At 41.5% G+C, this 27422-nt stretch overlaps 1 protein-coding gene across 2 annotated transcripts; it reads left to right on the forward strand.

Moving 5' to 3' along the window:
* The first annotated feature begins 573 nt into the window (after positions 1-573).
* On the forward strand, positions 574-27026 carry ccdc18 (coiled-coil domain containing 18). 2 transcript variants are annotated; one of them, XM_031298013.2, is made up of 26 exons: positions 574-1180; positions 1376-1573; positions 2570-2731; positions 3026-3129; positions 3334-3462; positions 3754-3850; positions 3964-4085; positions 4605-4884; positions 5099-5186; positions 5661-5878; positions 6621-6731; positions 7006-7137; positions 7979-8113; positions 8255-8332; positions 8765-8881; positions 9037-9204; positions 11765-11907; positions 13494-13657; positions 13819-14032; positions 16001-16100; positions 16233-16349; positions 18563-18679; positions 19013-19150; positions 22585-23007; positions 24343-25092; positions 26729-27026. In XM_031298013.2, exons 1-26 carry the CDS (start codon positions 1079-1081, stop codon positions 26747-26749), a joined length of 4428 nt encoding a protein of 1475 aa, XP_031153873.1. In that variant the 5' UTR covers positions 574-1078; the 3' UTR covers positions 26750-27026. The 2 variants fall into 2 exon arrangements, with proteins under 2 accessions (XP_031153873.1, XP_031153874.1); XM_031298014.2 differs by having other exon boundaries at positions 574-1179; positions 1381-1573.
* The last annotated feature ends 396 nt before the right edge of the window (positions 27027-27422 follow it).

Consider the following 27422-nt stretch of genomic DNA (forward strand, 5'->3'; position numbering starts at 1 on the left):
AAAGGAGATAACTGAAGAGTGTCAGGTTTTCCCCAAAAAATGGACCAGTTCCTATTTTTTCACAGATGTAGCCTAAATGGGAAGCCAGTGTGCTTGGTGTGTTCGTGGCACCTTTCAGTGCTCAAGGAATAATAATAATAATAAAGGAATAATATCTGGTGCCACTATCAACAAATATCATTTTCTATCCTGACCAGAATACAGTTGAAAACAGACATATTTAAATATATATATATATTTAAATATGTCTGTTTATTAATTTTTTAATTTTAATTTTTAAGTTTTAAGTTTATTATTAATTAATTGGTTATTATGCAATGGTTGTACTGGCCCGGCCCTCTTTATATCAAATTTGGCTGTATTTGGTATTTGGCTGTAGTTGATGTTTCAACCATAGACTTTAGGTTTCAACACTGATTTCTCCTGAGCCAAAACTGCAGTTGTAAATTTGACAGTTCCAGTGAACGCGCCAGTGTTCGCGGCCACTGTCATTGATAACCCTCTCCACCAATCACTTTACACACAGCTTCGATTTATCCATTCACAAAACGCGTTGCTGGGATGTGGGCGGAGACAAAAAATACAAATTGTTCCGGCTACCTTGCTTTCTACTACATCTACACTGGTCTGGATAGCATGGAAAGTTTTAATTTCAGTAGACTTTTCAAATATATGTCTTTATACTTTCATAGCGACAGTACGATAACATTTAATATTCCATTCAAAACGTAAATGTTGTCTGTCTGGTCGTTTGGTAGCTTATTTGGCTTTTATTCGAACGACAACGTGAACTAAAATAGCTAGCCACCTGTTGATATAGCGAGCATCTTTGTTTGTTTACATTCAGCGAGCGTAGCTACGCTAGCTGCTAGTTTCCATGCTCTAACGTTACTATAGCCGTATTTAAAACGTAAGTATGTTGATGAGCTAACGTTAGTTGCGTATGTTCTTGACCTTTCCAAACATTCACACATGTTGGATATATTGCTTGAGCGACTGAAAGCTAACCTCAGCAAGTCAAGACAAATTGTTGAATAGCTGAAGTTAACATGTAACGCTACTCGTCAGCATCAATCTAATGTTTGAGAACGAGAGGAGTTTAACCGAAGATGTGGTCAGTTTGAGGAATCTGCTTCGATTGACGGAGCTTAGTCTGCAGAGTGTGGGACAGAAACTGAGGTAAGCTAAGTGCATGACGTGAACTCAGACACACCGTGAACCAGCTACATGATAGCTACAACACAACTTCTCGTAGTACAGAGTGAACCAACAGCCACCAGGATATAACAAAGACTTGGTGTATAATGATGTATTTGACCCCTCAGCTTCCATCTTGATTCCTTCTTCACTGTTTTTTTTTCTTTCTATGTACACCTACAGTCAGTCAGAAGGCCATGATGACAGTAGTGAGAATGAGCAGAAGAGTCCAGATAGCTTGACCTTACAAGACTTGCAGACACCTGATGTTCCTCCATCCCAGTCAGGCTGTGTTTGCCAGGAGAGGCCTCTCAGTGGGACGGCTGAGAGACGTGCTGTTGCTGGCAGTCTCAGCCCGTCTTCCACTAACTCTAGGGTGAGAAAGAGGATATTTCTGAGTAACAAAATAAGAAAACGCCATCCCGGATATACTGTACATCACCCATCACCTTCTTCTCATGTTACATACTGTATGTGTGCAAGCGTACAAAACTGGTAATCGAAACTATTGAAAGCATTGTTGTGTAGATGAATGAATCCACCTCTGTAGCTTGTGTAGAAGGTATTAACATAGGGTAATTACATCCAGAGCAATAGTCCCAGTGGCAATGTGTCTGTCCAACAATATGTATCTCATAACCAAAAGGTAAATACACCACTATACACCCCTCGACACACACACACACACACACACACACACACACACACACACACATTTTTAGTAAGTTGAAAGAAAATATCAGTAGAAAACTGCACTTTAAGATGTAACTGTCATTCTTTTTTAAGTGGTCCCTTAACATTCAATTCAATGTTCAATTTGTTCAATAAAAGAATGTTGGAAATGATTTGTTTTAAATTCAACAAGCCATTTGTTGGTATTTTAGCAGAATACTGAAAGCGGCAGAAATTTAGAACTAAGTGCACTTTAATATTAGAGCCAGACCGATATATCGGCGGGCTGATATTAGGCATTTGCCAAACTATCGGTATCAGCATTTATAATGGCCGAGAAATTAATATTTAAAAAATCTAATAAAAACGGACGAAACACCCTTCATTTTTAAACTGCATTATCATATTATTTTAGTGAGGACTAATACATAACTACAAATAACTAATGTTAGGGAAATCTGTTTATGTTTTGTTACGCGTTTCTGGATTTAAAAAATTATACAAATCGGCCGATATATCGGATTTTCAAATCACCAAATATTTGTATCGATATCGGCCTTAAAAATCCTTTATCAGTCAGGCTCTATTTAATATCTGTTTATTCATCGCAAGTAATATCATTATTGCGGTAGTCAACAACGTTATCGCATATTTTCCTCATATCGTGCAGCCCTAATCTGTGTTCTCCCTTCCTGTTCAGTCTGGCTCATTCAAGGCCAGGTCAGTAGAGATGGAGTCTTTCTCTAAAAGGAAGAAGGGCGGCTGTGTGCGTCAGGAGAACGCCCGTCTCACCGCGCAGGATGAACAGCTCATCAGCGACCTCGATGCGATGCAGTATGAACTGGCCACCTCCAAGTCGCAGGTATAGGACCGTCATTCCTTACCCAGATGATTTGTGTGAATAAAGGTATTGTAATCTTTAAGTGGTATATGTTGTGCTTCATATTTGTGTGCTGCAAATGAGTATAGCGTGAAGTCAGAGTTCTTTTGTTTCAGTGTTTTGTTGAGACATTGGCAAAGGAGATTGTTTTGGTCTGTTTTTTCTTCACTCTAAATATCAAGCCACAGCAATGACATAATAAATATCAACGATCTGTTATATAAATTAACTGTAGTGGATACATACCATATACTGTATGTGTTTTTGTTTTTCCAGTTCTGCCACAGAGGCCCCAGGGTGGGGGTCAACAGTGTGGCAGTCAAGAGTGAACACATTCGTCAGCTTCAAGCAGAGCTGGAGACTCAGGCCGAAGAACTAAAGTAACCCCATGACCTCAACAGAGACTTCTGTAGATGTTGCTATTTATGTAATTGTCATGTGGAAATTGCATGCCTATTGATATACACTGGATACTGATGTCTTTTAGAGACATAAATTTGCCTTTATCTTGAAACTGTTACACTAAACTCTAATTGAACCTAGCATTAATATCCTAACAACCTGTCCTTCTCTGTGTTTTCCAGGGCAGCAGAGCTGAGGGCAGAGTGTAGCCAGGAAGCAGCAGCTCACAGGGACATTTTGGTGGCGACTCTCACCGAGGAGCTGAGCATGCTCAGAGAAGAGCTGGACAACAAGACAGCACTGGGCAAACGGTGATGCCTTTATCTAGGCTTGGCCTCCGCACCCACTTTAATTTCATTAGAGTAACAGATTACAGTCCTAAGATTTTGGGTAACCGCATGTATCCTATGATATTGATCTGCTACAATGTATTTGTCTCATAATTGCATTTGCTACCTGTCATATTAAAATATTTTTAATTGAACTAAATGAAGGGATTGACCTCAAGTTGAAAAACATAATCAGATATTCCGTGTCTAATTGACTTCCCAAACATGATGGAGTTATTGCTTTAGTATTATTTTCTACCTCATCCCTTACAGGGCTGAGCAACAAAGGAACCAAGCACTTCAAAATGCAGAGAAACTCAAAGAAGCCTTCAAAGATTATAAAGCTACCATTTCCATTAAACTTAAGAGGGTAAATTAGATTTATTTGAATGATTTAATATATATTTATCTTTTTAATAAGTCCTCTTTAGTTGCATGTCGATGCCATAAAAGTGTTTTTACTTTTTTTTTTTTTTTTTTAAGGTGATGGAGAGTGAGAGCAAACTAAAAGAGAGTCTTATCGAGTGTGACAGAGAAAAAGAGGAGTTGGAAATGAAGTGCACCGTGCTGGAGAGAGGAAAGGTAGAACAGAGTCAAACAATTAGGTAAGTGAGGTTGATTTCCCCTTGGAACATGGTTTTCTTCAGATTTGTATGTAGGAACAGAAATACATTGGAGGATTTCTGATTTATCATTATATATCAATTTGAGTTAGGGCTGCATGATATGAGGAAGATATCGAACTGGATTATTTTGACTGATATTGCAATCGCGATATGATTCACGATATTGGACGGAATGATCATTTTAGTATCATTCTCATTTTCATTGAAAAATATTAAAATTAAAATGATTATAGTGTAGTGTAGTTTTTGCGAGGATTTAGTCTGTAGAATACGATTTGTAGCCCGGGACATGCAGCACCACAATACTTAAATAACTTGTGAATAATATGTTTTCACACATATTTTGCCTTTAACAAATATTGCGCTCCTCCCTGCGATTTGGATATTGCACTAGTCCATATTGCGATTTCGATAAATTTGCGATTCATTGTGCAGCCCTACTTTGATTTGCTGGTTTAAGCATTTTATCTTCGAACCTCCCCCTCGTCTGCCCCCCAGCCAGCTGAAGGAGGAGGGGAGGCAGGCCAAGTCTGCGGCTGCTGGCCTCCAGGTTCAGCTGGAGGAGGCCGGAGAAAAGGCCTTACATCTGGAACGGCAGCTCATGGAGCGGGGCGCAGAGTTCAGGGAGCTGGCCTCTCTGCGAAAGGAGCTGGAAAGCCTGCAGACTGTGACTCAGAGCCAGGAGCAGAGGGCGGCCCAGAGCCACAGAGAGGCTCAGCAGAGCCAGGCGGAGCTGGCCAGCCTGGAGGCCATACTGGCCCTGCTGCATCTACGAGAGGTGGACAGGAATATATGCACACAATACACAATACATTGTTGTTTGTGTTCTTCTGATCTCACATGATTTTGTTAAGTCCTCCACAGTCTTTGACCTATTTGTTACATCATCAGTTTATTTTCTTGCCCAAACCTGGATGTTGTGCCACAGTAACTGTCCAAAACAGCAGCGGCTGCCGTGTTTAGCGTGGTCATATGTGGATGTTTAATTTCAGGGTGCTGTGGGGACGCTGTGCGTCAGGCCCTGCATGCTTCCCCCAGTGGACTATTCAGGAACAGCACACCTGCTGAAGCTAAAGCCAGGTATGCTGAAACACCTCTTGTGTACTTCATTACATTCTGTGTTAGCCATGCCTATTAACAGAGATGTAAGCTTTTATTTTTTATACATACATACATATTTTTATACATCTGAAGATTCTACCTTTCCTGCAATTTCCTTTTAATTATATTGAATACAATAGTTTTCTTCCAATCTTAAATTAAATTAAATTCTTTTTTCTTAGAGTGAAATAAGTTTTGGATTATTGGAACTTAATATAATTAGAAGAAGAGACTCATTCTGCATCCTATTTTGCGCTTGAGGTGAAAGGAACAAAAAATAATTTAAATCTTAAAAGAATTGTGCAACATGATATTTAAGTTAATTGCACAGCAACACACGTAGAAAAATGGCATGAAAAAGGCAGCTACCATATATAGATCTCTTTAATATATGATGTAAAAAATGGAGGCTTTCCTGTTCTTTCTTTGCCATTCGTCACTCATCCCTTGCAGGTGAAGGCTACCAGCAGCTGCTGCGAGTGCTGCAGTCGGTGGAGACTGAGCGGGCCAAACAGAACAGCCTGGTCGAACGGCTTCAGGAGCGTCTAAGCAGAACCCAGGAGGAGATCTCCTCCCTGCAGAGCTCCATGGCCCAGAGAGCCTCCCACTACCAGAGCCTCCACACGGAGCTGCTGGACAAAGTCAGCCAAGCCACTGACACAGAGAAAGAGGTTTCTGATCTTCTCTTCTGTCATCCCCTTTCATCATTTCTTTCTTTCTTTGTATTGTTTTCTCTTATTTTTTACCAGTGCACAACCTGATTTCCTGCTTAAAGTAGAGTAAAGGTAAAGGTGCAGTAGGTAAGCCTTATAAAACTAACTTTCTGTCATATTTTTATTACATGTCATATTTGCTGAAACTGACCCTATGTTCCAGTAGAACTACATAAAGCAGGTCATTTAAAAAAACATCCGGCTCCTCTGGCACCACCTACAGCCTGTAGTGCGATTTGCAAAAATCACCAATCAGGGCTGGGGGGGGGGGTGTCTAACTGTAGCATGCACACGCATTCATTCTCCCTTGTGGGGGGAGGGGCTTAGGAGACCGTTTTGGGCTTTAGGACTGAGTTGTCGATATTCAAATTCTTTGGCTAAGTCCTGGATCTTCGCAATCCTACCTATGGCACCTTTAACATTTCTTCTTTGTACTTCATAGTCTTAGAGCATTGTAAATTTATAGAGCAGTTTCATGGTCATTGGTTTGTTATTTTTATGTATTTCACAACAACCTTCTCAGTCATCAAAAGTGAGGAGCTCTATCTATCTATCTATCTATCTATCTATCTATCTATCTATCTATCTATTTTTTTTTTTTTTTTTTATTATAAATATTCTTTTAAATGTTACCAAGCTTGAGAGCCAATTATTGATTCTTACTGATTTTTTTTTTTTTTTAAATCTCTGTTCACTTCAGTTGAAAAGAAAAAGTGCCCGCGCGGCTTCCCTGGAGAAACAGTTACAGGAGAAAACGTCGGCCTATACTCAGGCTGCGCTGACCAACACGGAGCTGGAGAAACAGCTACTGGTACACCCACATGTTTTTTTTTTCTTCATGTTTTTGTCAGCTTTTGTATTTTTTTTCCCCTGGTAACCTCATCAAGGTACAGCCAGACACGCAGAGGCAAGTTCTGGTCAATTTGTCTGAAAACAGCTGGACATCTGCCAAAGGCTATGAGTTTTAGTAATGATTCACAACTCTTTCTGACATGCTGAATATATTCTCTAAATCCACCGTCTTATACCACTTACAGAATCCTCCTTTATTTTATTTCCCTGTTTTCCTTTTTTTGTAATTACAGGAGAAAACCAGCACCCTTCAGCATTACCAGTCACTGATGACCAAAAAGCAAAGAGAGTACCAGCAGTCTCTGGAGAAGTGTAAAACATCTCAATCTCAAGAATTCACGGCGCAACAGCACAGAATAAAAATGGTGAACTACATCTTTGTCTCGCTCACTTTCTCTCCACTGAACCCCCCGCAGCGAAATTCTCCCCCCTCCCCCAGTTGCTGTTCATTTCAGTTCATTTCAATTCTGTTCAACCAATCTTTGTCTCGTCAGCTACAAAGTAGGGATGCACCGAATTCAGATTTTTTAGGTTCGGCCAAGTACCGAATCCACTGGTTAAGATTCTGCCGAATCCAAAACCGAATAACGAATCCGTCATCTGGTTAACACAAGTTTTTAGCTGTGACTGTCCTTCCTTTGCTGTACCTGAAGTTTCAGCATTTTGGCTGCTGTCTGTAGATTCCTTCATGCACAACTCATATTCTTTTGGATGTTTCATGCGCAAAAGTTTTAACAGCAGCGATGTTGTGTAATGTTTAGGGTCCTTTCCACCACGAGACAAATCGGCATTGGAAATTGAACATGTAGCTGGACTTGAATGGCCTTCTTTTGACTGAAAGTACTACCAAACTACACTTTTTCTGCTCACGAGTTCCATTTTCACTTTCTCACAGCCTACTGCATTGAACCCTCCACCTTCGTAAACACCTTCCCGTAATCAACGGTGGCGTCATTACGTCGACCCGCGTAGCGCAAGCGCAGGGTTCGGTCGGTGGAAAAAAATTCTAAGGTTTCGGCAGAAACCGAACCCTGTCAGAAAGCCCAATATTCGGCCGAAGCCGAATCCTGGATTCGGTGCATTCCTGCTACAAACCAATGCATATCAAGTATGATTTCAATGAATTTGCACCTAGAAACACTGGCTGTGATCATATATTTAGTGATAATAACTGTAGTAAGTGACAGTATTTCCTCTATTCTCCAGTTGCAGCTGTCTTTGGAGGAGGCTCAGTCTCGGGTGTTGCAGATGGAGCAGGAGCTGAGCTCCCTCCGGAGGGAGCGAGACGAGGCTCAGGAAGCAGCTCTCCTGCTGCAGAGCTCCGTGGACCAACTCACGCAGGTACACAGGACAGTATGTAGGACCATATTAGTACATCTTTCCACCTCCGCTGGGTCAAAGCACACGCACCGTTTCAGATTTAAGGTACAACTACTTTAATCTAACCCAGGTCTATGCTGTTTATATTTGATTTCATTACAGCAGAGGCAGGTTGAAGTAAGACACAGCGAGGAGTTTCTGCAGAGTTACAAAGCACAGGCGGCTCAGTCTGCCACCAAGGTTTGTACAAAGACCTGGTTACCATAGACAATAGAGCTGGGCGACATGGGAAAAAAAAAATCAAATATCACGATAAAATATATCGATGTCGATATTGTAGGGTTGACTATTGGTGCTTTCACAAAATATTAACACAATGAGAGTTCTGATGAATAATCACCCATAATGTGGCTACAATGACTAAGTGGGTAATAATAGAACAGCTGTTAAGTTCAGAAAATGACATCACTTGGACAATACTGTGTCATATCACGATATCCAAAATCTAAGACGATATCTTGCCTCATATATCGACGTATCGATGATACGTCGATATACTGCCCAGCCCTAATAGACACAACACAAATAACAAAGTTTTAAGTGTACGAAAACACCTGGCAGAATTCATGACTTCCACCATAACCATGCACCGTCCATGACTTCTGTCATCAGGTGTGTGAACTACAGTCGTCTCTGTCGGCGTGCAGAGAGGAGCTGAACTGCTACCTGCAGCAGATGGAGGAGGTGAAGAAGAACTACGAGAGCGAGCTGCAGAATAACAAAGCCAAGGTACAGCGTTGCATACAGCGAGACAAGTCTTTCAAACTCTGTGATGTCTGTTTGGAAGAGAATTTGCACACGCTCGTGTTTGATCGTCCCTTCTATTGTTTCTGCAAAGCCCTCTCTTCTCAGACTTCTCTTGTCCCCTGTTCCTCCCTCTCCAGGTGTCCTCTCTGCAGGAGAAGCTCCACGGGCTCAGCCTGGTTTGTCAGAGCTCCAGTGAGCAGAACCTGCAGCTCCAGCTTTCTCTCCAGCAGCAGCAGACCATGCTGACTGAGAGCTCTGCTCACATCTCTGAACTGGAGGAGAGTCAGAGCCAGCTGCAGAAACAGGTAAGTGGGAGACGGTTCCAAAACGTTCTCAAATACTAGGTTAACAAGAAAGCGCACTTCTGAAAATATATATAACACCATGGAGTATTTGTTGACTTATCTATGATATTCCATCTATCGCTTTTATTTTAGCTATATTGTCATGAAAAACTTTGCAGACTAAGCTGCTTTTATTTTAGTGCACGAAAAGAAAGGCCTTGGGGCAGTTCCCTGCTGCTTGATTTGGAGAGCCGGTGCGTCTTCTCTGTTCATGTCATCAATAGCTCTCTCTATCTCTATTGGTCACACAGTGTTAAGGCTCTGACACACCACCCCGACAACCGACCGTCGGCAGAAAAGGCAGACTGACTGATCAGTCTCCCCAAGTTGGTCAAAAAAGGGCCTCGGAACGCACCGAAGCGACGCCGACTTGAGCGTACGTTCTGCGCTTGCGCAAGACGTAATACGTCTCCATAACACCAGGCGCCGCTAATCTGTATTGTCGCCCAGAAAAATGAAAACTGGCAGCTGATTGGACGAATGCGTCACGTGGGTCTGGCTTCTCCCAAATTTCACAATGGCGGCTCGTTTGGAATACGATCTCGTATTTTACGAAAATAGTTCACGAAACGTGTTTCTGAAAACATTTTAAGTGAGAAATAGGCCATGCAGTTGCTGAATCTGTCTTCATTTCAGATCAACAAAGGTCAGCTTTAAAGATTTTTGTAAGATTTTGAGAGGCGTTCGTCATGCTCATACCGCTAGTCATTTCCGGTAATAATGTAATTGGTCATTGAGTCTGACTGCCCACTGGCCGATTCAACAAGTCAAATGAACGCCGACGGCTCCTCTGACTGACAACGGCACGGAACACACCAAACAGACTCGGGTCACCGACCTCGCCAGACTGTCCGACAGCCGATTATCGGGTTGGTGGGTCAGCGCCTTTACATGTTGAGCAGCCGTGGAGCACGCTCCCCTAATAATCTTATTAAGTATTAATTTATTATAGGAAGTTTGTGGTGAGATTCATTATGTACTTTTTAGAATAACTTTGAATACTATTTTATAATATTTTGACTGTAGAAAAAAGTTCAGCAGTGTCAAACTCTTTTTGGCAGCAGCGTGAACATAGTGTGTGCTCTCTAGGCAGCAGTAGGTCTCCGTTTCAGACTGAAGGGCCTTTTATAATGGTGCAAGACAGATTTACTGTATTTTATGCTTATGTGGTAGTAGAAACGTTTTCGAAATAGTTTTTAGAATTGCTTGATTCTGACAGATGAGTTATTCCCGAAAAATCTGCAAAGCCAGTTTAGTTGTACTTTTAATCACATAATGCCCTTCTATTATGCTCTTTCTTCTCACTCACTGCCAGGCATGCATTTGCTCTTGCACTGATTTAGGATAATTAGTGTTTAGTTATCCTGTCCGCTAAACATATTTATTTGGGATGTGTCCAAGGCTTCAAGTAAGCCATCTTTAAGCCTGTTTTAAAGTTCTGCGGAGGCTCCACGCAGAGCTTTCGCCGTAGCCTACGTAAGTGGCCTGATGTTTATACTTATGCAGTGGTGTGTGTGTGTGTGTGTGTGTGGGGGAGTGGGTGATAGAGCAAGGGAGAAGTGAGAGGGTGACGGCGTTTAGCTTCGGAGCAAGTAGCAACTCTAGAGTCATAGTGAGAGAAACAAAGTGTCTCCCCTGTGTTTTCTGACCAAGGTGGGAAATCTGTAGCAGGAAAAGTTAACCCTCTCCTTGATTTCATGTTGTTTATGGAGAAGGAGTACCAGGAAATGAGTTGGGGGAAATGCAACGCTACCAAGCCACGGCCGACGTGTAGTTACATTTTTCAAGAGGTGCACGTCAAGCTACGGCGTAGGGTTTGGCGTAGATGCAGAGGGGTCTGCGGGGGTACGCCGTCGATTCTACGCACAACCATAAAACGGCCTTTAGAGTAACAGGCGAACCATATCAGGAGGATTTTCACGATCCCTCTGGCAGCTTTAGTACAAACCATTTACACGTATTGTGCCAAGGTTAGTCTTAGTAAAACAGGAGGGAAAAGGCTCAAGTAGCTTCTTATTAGCAAAGACTGAACATTTTTTATTGAAGCTGTAAATTGTATTCGCAAACAGAAGCAACAGAAGAGCAGAGGATAAACACAAGTATAGCAGTACTCTTAATATGCAGACTTACTGTCTCCCCACACATATCACAAACATCAATCAGTCTCATTGCCTGAGGGATTTATTTTATAGTTCGGCACATTTAAACAGCTGATTTTGCTTTCTGTCCTTCACAACAAACAGAGCACAACGGTCTCCATTCAGTGAGCAGAGCCATACAGGGACACTAACTATACATGAAGGTTTGTTCTGGGTAACAGACACGATATCAGATTGCCTGTAGGGAGAGAGTGTTTATTTTTCATAGTTTTGAGAATTAAGTCAGGCCTACACTACAAGACGATGTTCCTTTATTAGAATTAAGAGGGTTTCTTTAGTGTCGTTCTTAATTCCCTGGGATCTCCTTTTAGATGTTGTACCTTCAAAATAAACATGAACGCTCATGTTGTGTTTGTCCGCAGGTGTCCAGTCTGGAGCAGCAGCTGGAACGAGCCCGGGCCTCTCTGCAAGGTGAGGTAAGGAACAGAGAGCAGGACGCCCAGGAGAAAGACAAGGACCTGCAGGAGATGAAACAGCAGAACGCACAACTCTCCGAGTCTGTCAGGTGAGAACACCTGTACACACAGGGACACTCGTGCTAGACTCCCGGTAGGCTCGCATTGGCAGACCTATCTACGGCATTGTGGAGTAAGGTCTGGCTACACCACACATACATTCTGGTATAGGAGTAAAAAAAAAAACACTCTGGGTTGTTTGCATTTCTTTAAACCAATCACAATCGGCTTGTGCGGCGCTAAGCTCCGTGGGCAGCGACGGTGGCTCTGCAAAATAGTCTCAGGAAGGAACTTGTTTTGGTGGAACATTTGCACCCCGCAGAAGAAAACGCCACATACAATATTAAATGAAGTTAACTGGTCACACAGTACAGTAACGTGAGCTATTTAAATTAGCTGGATACATGGTTAAACCTCATTAGTTCTTACCAGTGTATCCCCGTGTGTACTTCGTCCACAGCAATCCCACCAACTGGTCCCAAAATGTCCCAGTTAGAGAGGAAACGCTGTAAACATTCTTAGTAAATCTTTGCAATTTTTCCCTGAAAGAACCAAGCAGGCCTGTCTTGTTGCACGATCCAAATTTTCTTCAAAACTTGACATTTTCAGCGTGTAGCTCGCTAGCTCGAAGGTTGTTGTAGTTTCCCGTAACAACGGGATTTTGAGAACGGCAACACACAGTCAACTTTTTGACCCTTTTCAGACATAATCCATGTCACTAGTGCTATAACAGAGTTATTTAAAATATTACAGGTAATGCCTAAGGTCTTTAAATTCTATTGGTTCACACTTCAGTAGTTCTTTGTTGATTGTATTCACTGTTGCGACTATTCGGGTGGCATGGAGCCCCCAGTGACTCAGCATTTCTGAGTACTGGGGGTTCGATCCCTGTGCAGGGCCTTTCTGTGTGGAGTTTGCATGTTTCTTATGTTTGCGTGGGTTTCTTCCCACCACCAAAAACATGTCTGTTAGGTTAGTGTAAAAAAAAAAAGGAAAGTTTAGTTTCTCTGTGTATTCATAGAAATGACAATAAAGGCACCTTTTATTTAAAGCAGTTTGTATGGGGCTTTTGTTCGCGACTATTTTCGGTAGTAGGCTGTTTTTCCTGACCTGCAGCAAAGACAATCACACACATAACAGTCTTATGATCACGCCACATACTATTTGTAGGCATGAAGCAGCCCTCCCCTCCCCGCCCCATGAATAAGCGTATATAAATGGGGATCTTACTTGTTAGAGACGTGGAGATCGGGGCCTTATGTATTTGGAGTCAATTTATTCTGCAGGGCTGCTGGTTAGTCTCATTTTATTGACGTTTTAAAAGCTCCAAAGCAAAAGCTGGTTGGTTGTTGTGTTATCAAAGACATGTTTGCTTAGCCCAGTTAAGCTACTCCAACAGTTCTGGAGGGATTTCCTTTTCTCTAAGTCTACGATGGGAGCCTTGCTCACATTGAGGTGAGGAAATGGGCATGTTGCATGTCCCCAGCTGCAGCAACAATGCAGTGTGGTTGCTGCTTAATGCTTTTCTGCTTAATATTGATTTTCTGTAGCTTGTCTTTCCTTTTATTGCAGCACATTTTGTCCCTCATAGATAAATGAAAAATAGAATGTGTTTTTCTCTTTGTGCTTTCTGCAGCCACCTGACATCAGAGATGACAAAGTGCCGAGGGGAGCTGGTGTCTAAAGATTCGGAGCTGCAGCGTCTAAGGAGGGATGTCAACACCAAAATTTCTCAGTTCAGCCGCATGGAAGAAAGCCTGCAACACATGGCGAGTCAGCTCAGCAGCAAGAGTGACATGGGTACGTTAACTCAGTTTCAATGCAGTGTAGGAGATTTCACTTTCTGCCATTTTACTTTTATTTATATTTAGCAGAGAGGAGACAATCAGGGCCAGAACTGCACAGCTCTCTTTCACTTTTAACTTTTCTTTCTTCTTTCTTTTCCTTCTTGCCCCTCCCAGTGAATGATCTGGAGGAGAAGCTTCATCGCTGCGAGGCCGACCGGCTCAACGGTGTCCAGCGGGTCCAGGTCCTGGAGGGACAGCTTCAGGCGGCGCAGGTAGAGTTGGCTGAGACTCTGGAGCAACTACGGAAACTCCGAGACATTCTACAAAGAACCCAAAGCACCGCAGATGAGCGGCAAGCCTCGGTGGAAAAACTGACAGTCCAGCTGAGGTGAGGTCACGCCCTCGTGTAAAATATCCTCCTGCGCACAGGGGACAAGGCACGAGCCTCATATGGAGACAACGTCCATGTGCTGTAGCTCCGATCCTTCTCTGGATCGGGCTCATCTGTGTTTTGGAACAATATCCACATTGTACATGTGTATCACAAACAGACACACACAGTCATGGAGCCTGTTGTTGTCCCAGTGTCACATTTTATAAATCCCTCATACTTGTACGTCGTCTGGATAATGTCGTGGCTAATCTTTGTTCTCAGATGAAGTAATGACATTGTGTTTACTGAGGACATTCTTTACTGTTTAATAATATGAATTTCTGGTAAAGAAAATGTAAGTTACAGTCATGTGAAAAAATTAGGACACCCATGCTAAAGTTGACTAAAAAGAGGAATAAAAAAATCATCTTTTGGAAATTGATCTTAATGCCTTAATTAAAAAAAATGAGGAAAAATCCAATCTTTAAGGACACCAATTTTCTTTGTGAATGAATAATGTATCATAAATAAATAAATGTTCTTCTTTAAAATACAGGGGGCATAAGTAAGTACACCCCTATGTTAAATTCCCATAGAGGCAGGCAGATTTTTATTTTTAAAGGCCAGTTATTTCATGGATCCAGGATACTATGCATCCTGATAAAGTTCCCTTGGCCTTTGGAATTAAAATAGCCCCACATCATCACATACCCTTCACCATACCTAGAGATTGGCATGGGGTACTTTCCATGAAATCATCTCTCAATGCAAATCAAACCAGCTATTAGGCTAACTGAAATAAAACCATGCCAATCTCTAGGTATGGTGAAGGGTATGTGATGATGTGGGGCTATTTTAATTCCAAAGGCCAAGGGAACTTTATCAGGATGCATAGTATCCTGGATCCATGAAATAACTGGCCTTTAAAAATAAAAATCTGCCTGCCTCTATGGAAATTTAACATAGGGGTGTACTTACTTATGCCGCCTGTATTTTAAGGAAGAATTATTATATAATTATAATTATTCATTCACAAAGAAAATTGGTGTCCTTAAAGATTGGATTTTTCCTCATTTTATTAATTAAGGCATTAAGATCAATTTCCTAAAGATGATTTTTTTATTCCTCTTTTTAGTCAACTTTAGCATGGGTGTCCTAATTTGTTCACATGACTGTATATCCCTTTATTATCCAAGGTGGAACCTGTTTAATGTGATATGTACTGTATATTTGCTGTGATGGATTTTACACGTGCTCTGTTTTTTGGATGGAATAGTTTTCTATATAAAACATACTACTGACACAGAGAAATCTGCATACATTTGAATCCCATCCGTTGCGTAACGCACTGTGTGAAGCATATCGTACATCAAGCTCTCAACTCGGAGTACCCTCATGAACGTGGTATTCATTTTCTTGTGTAAAAAGAAGAAGAAAAAAACGAGATGCTTAATGTTTCCGGTGATTAATCATTAGTCCAGTTACTCCATACGTTCCTGATGGAGTTTTTTTTTTTTTTTTTTTTTTACTGTTACTGTCTTTCAGAGCACAATGAGCTCAGGCATTAGCAGGGACATGCAGATGCTTGATACAGAAAGCAGAACATAACAGTTGTCGTGATCTAGGTTACAGTCACGAACCCATTCACACACAAAAAAGCCACTAAAATGAATACAAGTCAAAACGTAGTCACGTTGTAAGTACTCAAACCAAAGGAACTAACCCCCAACAATAAACAATAGAAAGTTTTTGAATCATGTCCCCTGTATTTGGCCCTGCAAGAATCGCACACACAGTTATATCTGCCATATCTGCCGATCTCTGTTATATCTGCCATTCAGAGGATACTCCCAGTTACTCAGTGTGTTGTTTTTATAAATGTTAATTAGTTAGATATCTGATAAACTGTGTGTGTGTGTTGTTTGTGTGTGTGTGTGTTGTTTGTGTGTGTGGGTGTGGGTGTGGGTGTGTGTCTCTTCACAGTGAGACCCAGAGGGAGTTGGAGGAGAGAACTCACGAAGTCTTAGATATGGACAATGCACTGAAGGAGAGACAGGGGGAGCTCCAACAGAGAGCACAGCTGGTACAACACAGACCCAAACAAACTGATTCTTCCAGTATATTTCATTTAATTTGCAGAATGTTTTTGCTGCCATCTCTCTCCTGATTGTGTTTGTGTTTTGATTTTCTCTCCCCCAACCCCTGTCGTTCTCAGCTGGGTCAGCTGGAAGTGGCCATCCGAGAGCACAAGCAGGAGATGCAGAGGAAGGTGGAGTCTCTGCAGCAGAGCCTGGAGGCCCGAGAGAGAGAGCTCACAGAAAGAAACATGAAGGTCAGGAGCACACAATCAGCACAATCAGAGGGCAAAACTTGTGAGAACTCAGCCTTTATAGACATATGGAGAGAGAGTTTTGTTTAAATTACTAAAAGCTTAGAGTGGGGCTGCACGATATGAGGAAAATATCAAATTGATATCATTTTGTCTGATATTGGGATATGATTCACGATATTGGACGGAATGATAATCTTTTCATCATTATCATAGAAAAACATAAAAATACAATAAAATCATTATTAGAGCCCGACTGATAAAGGATTTTTAAGGCCGATATCGATACAAATACTTGGTGATTTAAAATCCGATATTCCGATATATTGGCCGATATATATTTAAAAAAAATAATCGAGAAATGCGTAACAAAACATAAACAGATTTCCCTAACATTAGTTATTTGCAGTTATTTATTAGTTTTTATATATTATTATTTATTTAGTCCTCACTAAAATAATATGATAATGCAGTTTAAAAATAATTTGTTTTATTGTCACAACAGAACAGAGGAACATCAAAATATATTAAAGTTCTGATAAATAAAATGTATTAAAAATACAAACTTAAGATATGAAACTGAAAGGGTTAAACACGAGTGTTGCCAACAGGGACGTTGTAGACCGCCCTCTGGTGGACGAACTATGCAACGCCAATACTCAGAACATGGTTGAAGGGTGTTTCGTCCGTTTTTATTTTTTAAATATTTTATTTATTTATTTATAATATCGGCCCGCCGATATATCGGTCGGGCTCTAATCATTATAGTGTGATATTTTTTTTTTTTTTTTTTGCGAGAATCTGTGCCAAACAAAGACTAGGTTACGATTTGTAGGCCCGGGTCGTCTCTGCAGTAGAGCTGTAATCGGGCTTTAAAAGTTTGGCCCGACAAGGCCCATTTTGGTACATTTTGTTTGACCGGTCATTTACCACGCAACCCAGAGCGCGAGTCCGAGCCCGGCCCGAGGCCTGCCCGAGCCCATGTAAAATGAAAGAAATTAAGACCAGGCAAGGGCATAGATCTTCAGCTCTACGCTGCAGCACCACAATACTTAATTTAGAATGGTTTGACACACATTTTGCCATTAAAAGATATTGTGCGATTTGGATATTGCCCTGGTTCATCTTGTGATTTCGAGCAAAAACACAACTGCATGTGCAATGACTTTAGAAAGAATAAGAAGAGAGAACGGATTGATTTATTAATTGATTGAATGACAGCCAGCAGCAAGGCGTAATAACTGATATTGCTGTCTGAGTGTTATCTGTACTGTACGTTGTATTATATAACCTTTGGTGTGCAGCTAAAAACTGAACGTTCACGAGAAGCCCCTGAGAATACAACGTAACCACCATCATAAAGTTCTTTCATAAATGTTTACACCCTTATCATTGTATCAGATATCATTTAAATAAACAAAAAGTAAAACATCTTCAGCAAAGCCGTTTGATTAGATACAAAACATGAAATCGATGACATTACAAACTTAAATGTAATTAAATTAAAAAAATGTATTTGATTATATTCATTTTTTTTATTTAATTAAAATTTAGATTAAATTAGTTGGAAATGTAAATAGGTTTATCAATTAACTTCACTAAATTACATTTTAAATTTAAATCCACATAAAATAGATACAAAAAAATTGATTTAAATTAAAGAATTCATTTAAATTATAATATATATTTTTTTTAAATAAAACCCATCTCATTACCAAATGATTGTGCACAAATTTAATAAATAAAACAGAGAAATATTGACGTGTTCTTTGACCGAACACATCTTCATCCTTTAATGGGACCATCAGCTGTAATATTAGATCTGAAGGAGCATACAATATGAAATGTTAATAAAACACTGTCAGCGTCACAGTTACTGTAAACCCTGATTATAAAAAGGCTGTAATAATGTTTGCACACCTTATTTTTGCATTTATTTTGTGTTCATAAAATTATAAAAATATATCATTTGTGTGATGACGTAATCTAATCAAATTTCCTTACTACTTGAGTTTAATCAAAATCATTATCTGGTGTCATAAGCAGTTTCTGAAGTGTGTGTGTGTGTGTGTGTGTGTGTGTGTGTGTGTGTGTGTGTGTGTGTGTGTGTGTGTGTGTGTGTGTGTGTGTGTGTGTGTGTGTGTGTGTGTGTGTGTGTGTGTGTGTGTGTGTGTGTGTGTGTGTGTGTGTGTGTGTGTGTGTGTGTGTTTTGTCAGGAGCTCAGCCAGCAGCAAAAACTTCACACTTTACTGCAAGAGGTTGAAGAAACTCAACGTCAATGTGAGGCTTTGACCGGAGAGCTGGACGCCACCAAGCTGCAGACCAAAGACAAGGTAAAGTCAAATCTTAATTTATTATTTAGTCTGGTTAAAGCTATAATGCGTAGTTTCTGTTTGTTTTACTATATTCCTGGGGTCCAAAAACCGGGGAATACAGTATACTTGTTGGGGTCTGCACAGCCTTGTGGGGCCCAAAATGCTGGACCCCACAAGGTTAAAGGGCTGTTTGAGGGTTAAAACTTGGTTTTAGGATTAGGGTTAGAATTAGGTTATGGTTAGGGTTAGGGTTAAGGTTAGGCATTTAGTTGTGATGGTTAAGTTTAGGGTAAGGGGCTAGGGAATGTATTATGTCAATGTGTGTGTGTGTGTGTGTGTGTGTCTTTGCAGGAGGTGCGGCTGTGCGGTGTGGAGAAGGACCTGGCTCTGAAGGAGGCCCGCTGGCTTCAGTTGGAGGCGGGGCTGCAGAGCATGGTCACCTCTTTAGAACAAGAGCTGGAGCTGGAGAGGGAGCAGCACAGCAAGGAGGTACAGCAGCTACTGAGGCTGCAGGACCGCTGTCATCTTCCTCCATTTAATGCAGGGGTCTTTCACATTTTTGAAACCAAGGACCCCTTATCTGAAAAAGAGACAGAGTAGGGACCCCCTACTACATATATTGTATAAAATAAAGTTGCATATTAAAGTGGGCCTACAATAACGTGTAGGGTGGCCTAAAGCCTGTTTACATACCTTTTTGTAGTGCATAGAATACTAAGCTATTAAAATTAATAAATGTGGGCATGATTTTATAAATCATCTTTAAATGTTACACATACATGTGGCACAGTAACTCCTTAGGATTAAAGGGTAACTAGTGTTTTTTTCAAGACTGATGTGACCAAAAATCTTTGAATTTGGTCCAGTATTGAGCGAGATCGCAATGCCGGTCTCACTGAACGCCTTTTTCTCGACTCACGTTCCACTCTCCGCTCCGCTGTCTTCGGACAAAAAGTGACATCCTGAGATCGATAACGTTGTTGGACACTTTTAGTAACAATCTGAGCCTGTCAGTAGCAAAAAACTCACTTCTAGTGGACACAAATCAAGTCTGCAAAATTGCCCCATTAGGTTACATTGCAGCTCGGTTCGCGCCGGCTCGCCACTGCGATCTCGCTCAATACTGGATCCATCCAGGTTGAAAGAAACGGTAGTTTAACTGTATCTGTTATAATTTGGTGGCCCCCCTGCAGTGACTCTGAGGACCACTTAGGGGTCCCGGACCCCCTGTTGAAGATCTCTGATCTTATGCATTCAATCAGTCTATCGAAATAGAGACAACTAAACAAGTCAAGTTTCAATTGTTCTGCGAGAACTTCAACTTTATTGATATTGTCCCAGAGGGGGAATTTGTAAGGCATACATCAACAAGACAATCAGACACACAGCACAACAAGAGACAACGAAAGGAAATCCACATTAAGTGGGACACTGATTAAAAAGCACATTAAATACTGTACATAAATCACATAATTTAGTAGTTAAAAGTCCTACAATCCATAATTAAGGTGTCAGTTCTCCTTTCATAAAGCGCTAGTGCAATAAAATCCAGATAGATAAATAAATACAGACATCTATAAAAGCGATCATCAATCACTAATAAAATCTGAGCAACAAGTACTTTCACAAATAAAACTACAACCAGTCCCTACAAAACCAGTAAAACAATAATAGGACAAAAATGGACCATAATGCCCTATACAGTGAGGAAAATAAGTATTTGAACACCCTGCTATTTTGCAAGTTCTCCCACTTAGAAATCATGGAGGGGTCTGAAATTGTCATCGTAGGTGCATGTCCACTGTGAGAGACATAATCTAAAAAAAACAATCCGGAAATCACAATGTATGATTTTTTTAACTATTTATTTGTATAATACAGCTGCAAATAAGTATTTGAACACCTGAGAAAATCAATGTTTATTTGGTACAGTAGCCTTTGTTTGCAATTACAGAGGTCAAACGTTTCCTGTAGTTTTTCACCAGGTTTGCACACACTGCAGGAGGGATTTTGGCCCACTCCTCCACACAGATCTTCTCTAGATCAGTCAGGTTTCTGGGCTGTCGCTGAGAAACACTGAGTTTGAGCTCCCTCCAAAGATTCTCTATTGGGTTTAGGTCTGGAGACTGGCTAGGCCACGCCAGAACCTTGATATGCTTCTTACAGAGCCACTCCTTGGTTATCCTGGCTGTGTGCTTCGGGTCATTGTCATGTTGGAAGACCCAGCCTCGACCCATCTTCAATGCTCTAACTGAGGGAAGGAGGTTGTTCCCCAAAATCTCGCAATACATGGCCCGGGTCATCCTCTCCTTAATACAGTGCAGTCGCCCTGTCCCATGTGCAGAAAAACACCCCCAAAGCATGATGCTACCACCCCCATGCTTCACAGTAGGGATGGTGTTCTTGGGATGGTACTCATCATTCTTCTTCCTCCAAACACGGTTAGTGGAATTATGACCAAAAAGTTCTATTTTGGTCTCATCTGACCACATGACTTTCTCCCATGACTCCTCTGGATCATCCAAATGGTCATTGACATGTGCTGGTTTAAGCAGGGGAACCTTCCGTGCCATGCATGATTTCAAACCATGACGTCTTAGTGTATTACCAACAGTAACCTTGGAAACGGTGGTCCCAGCTCTTTTCAGGTCATTGACCAGCTCCTCCCGTGTAGTTCTGGGCTGATTTCTCACCTTTCTTAGGATCATTGAGACCCCACGAGGTGAGATCTTGCATGGAGCCCCAGTCCGAGGGAGATTGACAGTCATGTTTAGCTTCTTCCATTTTCTAATGATTGCTCCAACAGTGGACCTTTTTTCACCAAGCTGCTTGGCAATTTCCCCGTAGCCCTTTCCAGCCTTGTGGAGGTGTACAATTTTGTCTCTAGTGTCTTTGGACAGCTCTTTGGTCTTGGCCATGTTAGTAGTTGGATTCTTACTGATTGTATGGGGTGGACAGGTGTCTTTATGCAGCTAACGACCTCAAACAGGGCATCTAATTTAGGATAATAAATGGACTGGAGGTGGACATTTTAAAGGCAGACTAACAGGTCTTTGAGGGCCAGAATTCTAGCTGATAGACAGGTGTTCAAATACTTATTTGCAGCTGTATCATACAAATAAATAGTTAAAAAATCATACATTGTGATTTCTGGATTTTTTTTTTTTAGATTATGTCTCTCACAGTGGACATGCACCTACGATGACAATTTCAGACCCCTCCATGATTTCTAAGTGGGAGAACTTGCAAAATAGCAGGGTGTTAAAATACTTATTTTCCTCACTGCATACATACATACATACATACATACAGATACACATACAGATACACACACACACACACACACACACACACACACACACACACACACACACACACACACACACACACACACACACACACACACACACATAAACACACTTAAAAAATACCATAGAAACAAAAATCCAACCAATAAATAGGTAACAACTAGACTTGGCTCTTGATGCTATTTGTTCAGAAGAATTCCTGGCAGTATGCTTCTATTTGCCTCTCTCCATCTACGTGATAAAGGTCTTGTGGATTGGCCTTTCTGCTCATCGCTTTCGTTCCCTTTTCGTATCTTTCTTTTCCTCTTTTTTTACAAACCTCACAACCACAGTGGGAGTTCCTTATTTTTTTTGCAACAATTCAGTTTCTTTTTGTTTGAGCTCACCCCTCCCACACACTGATGATAACATCATAATTCCTGCCGATGGTTTTGATGGTGCTATTTATCTACTTCCTTGTCCTGCTATAACCTTTTGGCATTATGTGATTACATCAAAAGGAGCCTTATCATTTTCTTATCAGAGCAGCACATCAAGCTGCACACCAGCTTGTAAAAACCAAACTGTCTGTTTTCCCTCCCTCTCTTCCTCCCTCCCTCCCTCCCTCCCTCCCAGCTGGAATCCCTGCAGCAGAGTCGAGGCCAGCTCCTCAAAGTCTCGGAGCAGATCTCCTCCACCATGCTGTCCTCCCAGGAGCAGCTCGCCGCTAAACTTCAGCAGAGCCAGAACCAACTCCAGGAAGCCAAAACCCAGCTGGAGCAAACTAGGACTGAGTTGGATCGCACCCGGAACCAAGCCTGCCACCTCCAAACACAGAGAGACCAGTTTCAGACGCAGCTCCTTCAGAGTAAAACTCAGCTGGAACAAACCAGGGTTCTGTACGAGCAGGCCCGAGCCCAGAACAGTCGCCTCCATGCCCAGCAGGAGCAGCTCAACACCCAGTTAAATCAAGCCCGAGTCCATGCCGCTCAGCTCCAGACTCAGCTCCAGGCCTCCAACGAGTCCATGGAGACCTCTAAGGAGTCCCTGCTCATCAAGGTAGACGTCGTTGTGAGTGTAATGCAAATTGTGTTTTACATTAGAGACCCTCTGTTTGGGTGCCCTGCCGTAAGAAAATGTGTCCTCTCATGTTCATTTTTCATTATCATTTATTTTATTTATGAAGGACAACTTAACTTCAATTAGCGTCAAATCACAACAGGAGGTATCTCAGGACACTTTACAGGAGGTCTAGACCACACAAAGACCCAACAATTCCCCATGAGCAAGCATTTGGTGCAACAGTGGCGAGGAAAAACTTCCTTTTAGGCAGAAACCTCAGAGACACAGATACAGATAAACATTATATGATTCATAACAATTATAGCAGTTGGCATGTTGTGCCGTGGCACTTACAGTAACAATAAAGAGAATAAAACTATGACTAGAAATAATAGTTGTAGCAGTGCAGGGCGTCGAGCAGGAGCACGACAGCAGGATCACAGCAGCAGCTGCCAAAAAACAAACCACCTGAACCACCAAATCAGCATTTCGGTAAATGTGCCAGTGTCAGCCAGCCGGCCAGCAGATGTTTTGAGACCAGAGCAACTGGATGGATATCTATTTTGTATTCTGAGCGCAGCGGGCAGGAAAACCATCACTAGAAAGTGGCTAAAAGCAGCAATACCTCAGCCATATAAATAATGGTATACTATATATTTAGGATGGAAAGAATTACTTTTTCTATCAGACTGCAACAGTTTTGGGAAAGTTGGAATGAATACATCCCACCTGTACGACCATCATTTGTTTGTTTGAAGTAAATTGAGGTCTTTATTTATTTATTTTATTTTACTTGAGTATCTTGAAGGCACACCCCAATAGTCTGGTTCTATTAAGTTTGGTTTTCCATTCAGTATTTAATTTTCTATATTTAAGCCTGTATTTTTATCTAAGCTACGCTATTGCTCCTTATTTGATTCTGTACTATCTATTGTAACTCAGTTTTACTTCCCTTTGCTACGACTGTATTTTACAGAAGGCTTGGATAGATAAGGCTTGTAACTCCTAATTTCCACCAGGCGCATCTGCGCTGCGTTCCAGGCGCGCGGCATGCCCCGCGAGCAATCGTGGCTATTCAAGTCAATGTTTGATATTCCACCAGCTGCGCCACGGAGCGTCCCAGAAGCGTGCGTGGAGCGGAGCGGATAGCCGCTTCACGCACGCTTCTGGGAAGCGTCAGCTTCACGCGAGCCGCGGGCCGTTCAGCTGGGCAGGCAGGCCGTGAAACAGCGAGACTATCCCCTCAATTTACCAAAACTATTAAAAAAAAAAAAAACTTTATATTCAACATAAATACATATAAAAGAAGTTTGTGTTCTTGTCTTCCTGCAGGAGTCTGAGGTGACCCGTCTCCACGCCAGAATCTCCAGCCTGGAGCGAGCTGCTGAGCGCCAGCATCTGTACAGCCACACACTCTCCCTCCCCGCGCTGCACACACTCACACACCCCCCAGAGAGCTCCTCCTCTGCTCACTCCCCTTCTTCGTCCCCCCAAAAGCTCCGAGCAACTCTCCCCTCGTCTCAACACTCTCACTCGACTCACCTCCCCTCCCCAACACACACACGAACGTGCTCATCTCCCCCTGCTCACACATACCTCCAGCCTGACAGCCTCCAAACATGCGACTGGCTGCAGAGCAGCAGCATCGACACCTCTCTGGACGTCCCTCCCAGTCTGAAGGCTACACTGAAGGAGGCTTTGAGCAAGCATGCATGGGAGTCCTCCTCCCCCTCCGTCTCCTCTTTTCCTTCAGTGGACCACAGCTGGCAGGGCCTCAGCGCAATGGAGGCCACGGCAACCTCTGACCTCTCCTTCAACCCCCTTACATACTTGGCGGACAGGCAAGAGGACAGAAGCCTCAACATGGACGCTACCTCCATGCAGGAGGGAGATGAGGAGCAGGCCAGTGGGTCAAGGAGGGAGTCTGTGTGCACTCTGGTGGGCCAGGAGGAGGAGGGGGCGGATATGAGTTCACTCACAGGGATGCTGAGGTTTGTTAATCAGACGTTAGCCATGCAGGAGGACCCTTCTTTATGGAGCTCCACAGGGCTATCGCAGAGTGGACGCAGCCTCGCTCCCCAGGTAACAACCCCAGCCCTGGCTGATACACACAATGATTAGTCAGTTCATCAACGAGTCGATCGACAGGAGCTTAATTTTGCAACTATTTTGATAATTGTTTGTTTTAATAATTTGAAGCAAAAATGCCAAAGATCCTTTGGTTCCAGCTTCTCCAATGTGAGGCTCCTGCACACTGCCTGCGTGGCGTGAGCGTGTCAGCTGTGTGGCGTGTCCGTTTTTATTTCAGCTCCCATGTTTAGAGTTTGCACACTGCCTGCGTGACACGCACGTCTCAGGCACGGCTCGAGCCGCGCCGAAAACGCGTGCATGCTAGAAATAGGACCGTCGCCTATTTTTCACGCGACACGCAAGCGTGTTGGAAGCGTTTCCAGGCAAAATAGAATACGAAAAGATGTTTATATGTCATTTTGACACGAATACATATTAATAAATGACATGTTGATGTTTAAAAGTCTCTAGGTTTTGACATAAATGCAGATATAAATGTAATTTAAAAAAAATAAATAATAATAATTATCGATTTTCAAATATTGCACCAATATTCAATACAGAACGGAATATTCTGTCGCCTATTTTGCCGTCAATACTGCCGACGTTGTCTTTGCTGTAATCAGATAAGTATATATTTATGTTTAACATGAAGTATACTACTGCTTGAGCAGCAGCGCTGCGTCAGACACGTTTCTGGTGTGCAAAGACATATATATATATATATATATATATATATATATATATATATATATATATATATATATATATATATATATATATATATATATATATATATATATATAGATTGATATAGAAACTTTTTGAAAACGGGTCAAATTTGACCTGAGGACAACAGGAGGGTTAAATATTCATTACTAAATAAGCAACAATCAAATTTAAAGTTAGAAAAGAAACATACTTAATTATTATTTATTAAGAGTTTAACATTTAACAACATTGATTGACAGGTCTGGTAACAAGAAACAAGACCACAACTGTCTGGGACCACATTTTGATTTCAATGTTGCTAAACAGTGATTGGTGTACCAAAAAAATATGACACGATCTTCTTTTTCTCAACTTAGCTTCACCCACTTCACTAACTTTAAAATGTTGAGTTCATGTTGGACCCCATCACTACATCAGTACATAGAAAGAAGAAGCTGATTGAGAAAAGTGATGTCATGTTTGTTACTGTAGAAATCAGTATAATATAAGATAGATTTTTTTATATTGTCCCGAAGAAAATTTGTCTTGGACAAACAAACAATGTCTGCTGTTTAAAATTCAACACAGCATATTGCATACATACATACATACATACACACATACAGTACATAAAGTACACAGACACAGACTGTTGCATCACTGTCTGCATGGACATGGCTCATGTTGCATACAGAGACTGCCACTAGCCAACAAATTTGCACACTGCCCACATCATAACAGTCGTCATAATATGTACAGTAAGGGTGAGCCGCCTTATCAACATAAAATTCTGATAAAAGAAAAATGTGTGTGTTTAAGATAAAAACAGCAAAAAATGTGCATGTGTGTGTTTAAGATAAAAGCAGCATATATGTAAAGCTTCCAGAGGTGTAGCGTTGGTGTGTCACTGATGCACATTTTTCTTTTCCCTTTTTAGACAGACGTCAAGGAGACATGAAGCTGTGTTGCCAAGGAGACATAGGAGAGGAGGTGTCATCCTTGTAATGTAATCTATACTGTTGGTGTGTGTGTTATTGAAATCAATCTGCAATATTGTCTGCCAGGGAAAAGATAAATGATGTGTTCAGATGACCACTACTTTCCAGTCTGTAAATGATCAACTGTGATGTTTTATACAGTATAAATGTAGCATTTCATGTTGTATCTTTTCCTAGCCAATATTTATATATCTTTTTAATAAGCTAATTAAATATGTTTTTTTTTTTATACAAGTATTTTGTCTATGACTGTGATTCTTAGTTATTCTCCAGGGAAATGTAAAAGGCTGCTTTCACTAACATCTGTTTGGATGTTCCCATGCTGTTACTGACTGTGGGGTCGTGTTACCAGAGCAACTGGCGGCTTCCTGTCCAGGAGAAGAATTATTGGTTACACTTCACTTGAAGGTATCTACATAAAAGTGACATGACGCTGTCATGAACGTGTCATAAACATTATAAACAAGTCATAAACGTTTATGACGTAACCCTTCTGTCATTAAGTGTCATTCGGTTTTTGTCATGACAAGTTAGGGTTAGGGTTAGAGTTAGAGTTAGGGCTGGAGTTAGTTATTTAGGGTTAGGGTTCATGTGTCCACGACAGTGTCATGTGTTATCAGATGTACTTAAAAA

Source organism: Sander lucioperca, chromosome 9 (genome assembly GCF_008315115.2).
Source record: "Sander lucioperca isolate FBNREF2018 chromosome 9, SLUC_FBN_1.2, whole genome shotgun sequence".
Classification (NCBI taxonomy): Eukaryota; Metazoa; Chordata; class Actinopteri; order Perciformes; family Percidae; genus Sander; species Sander lucioperca.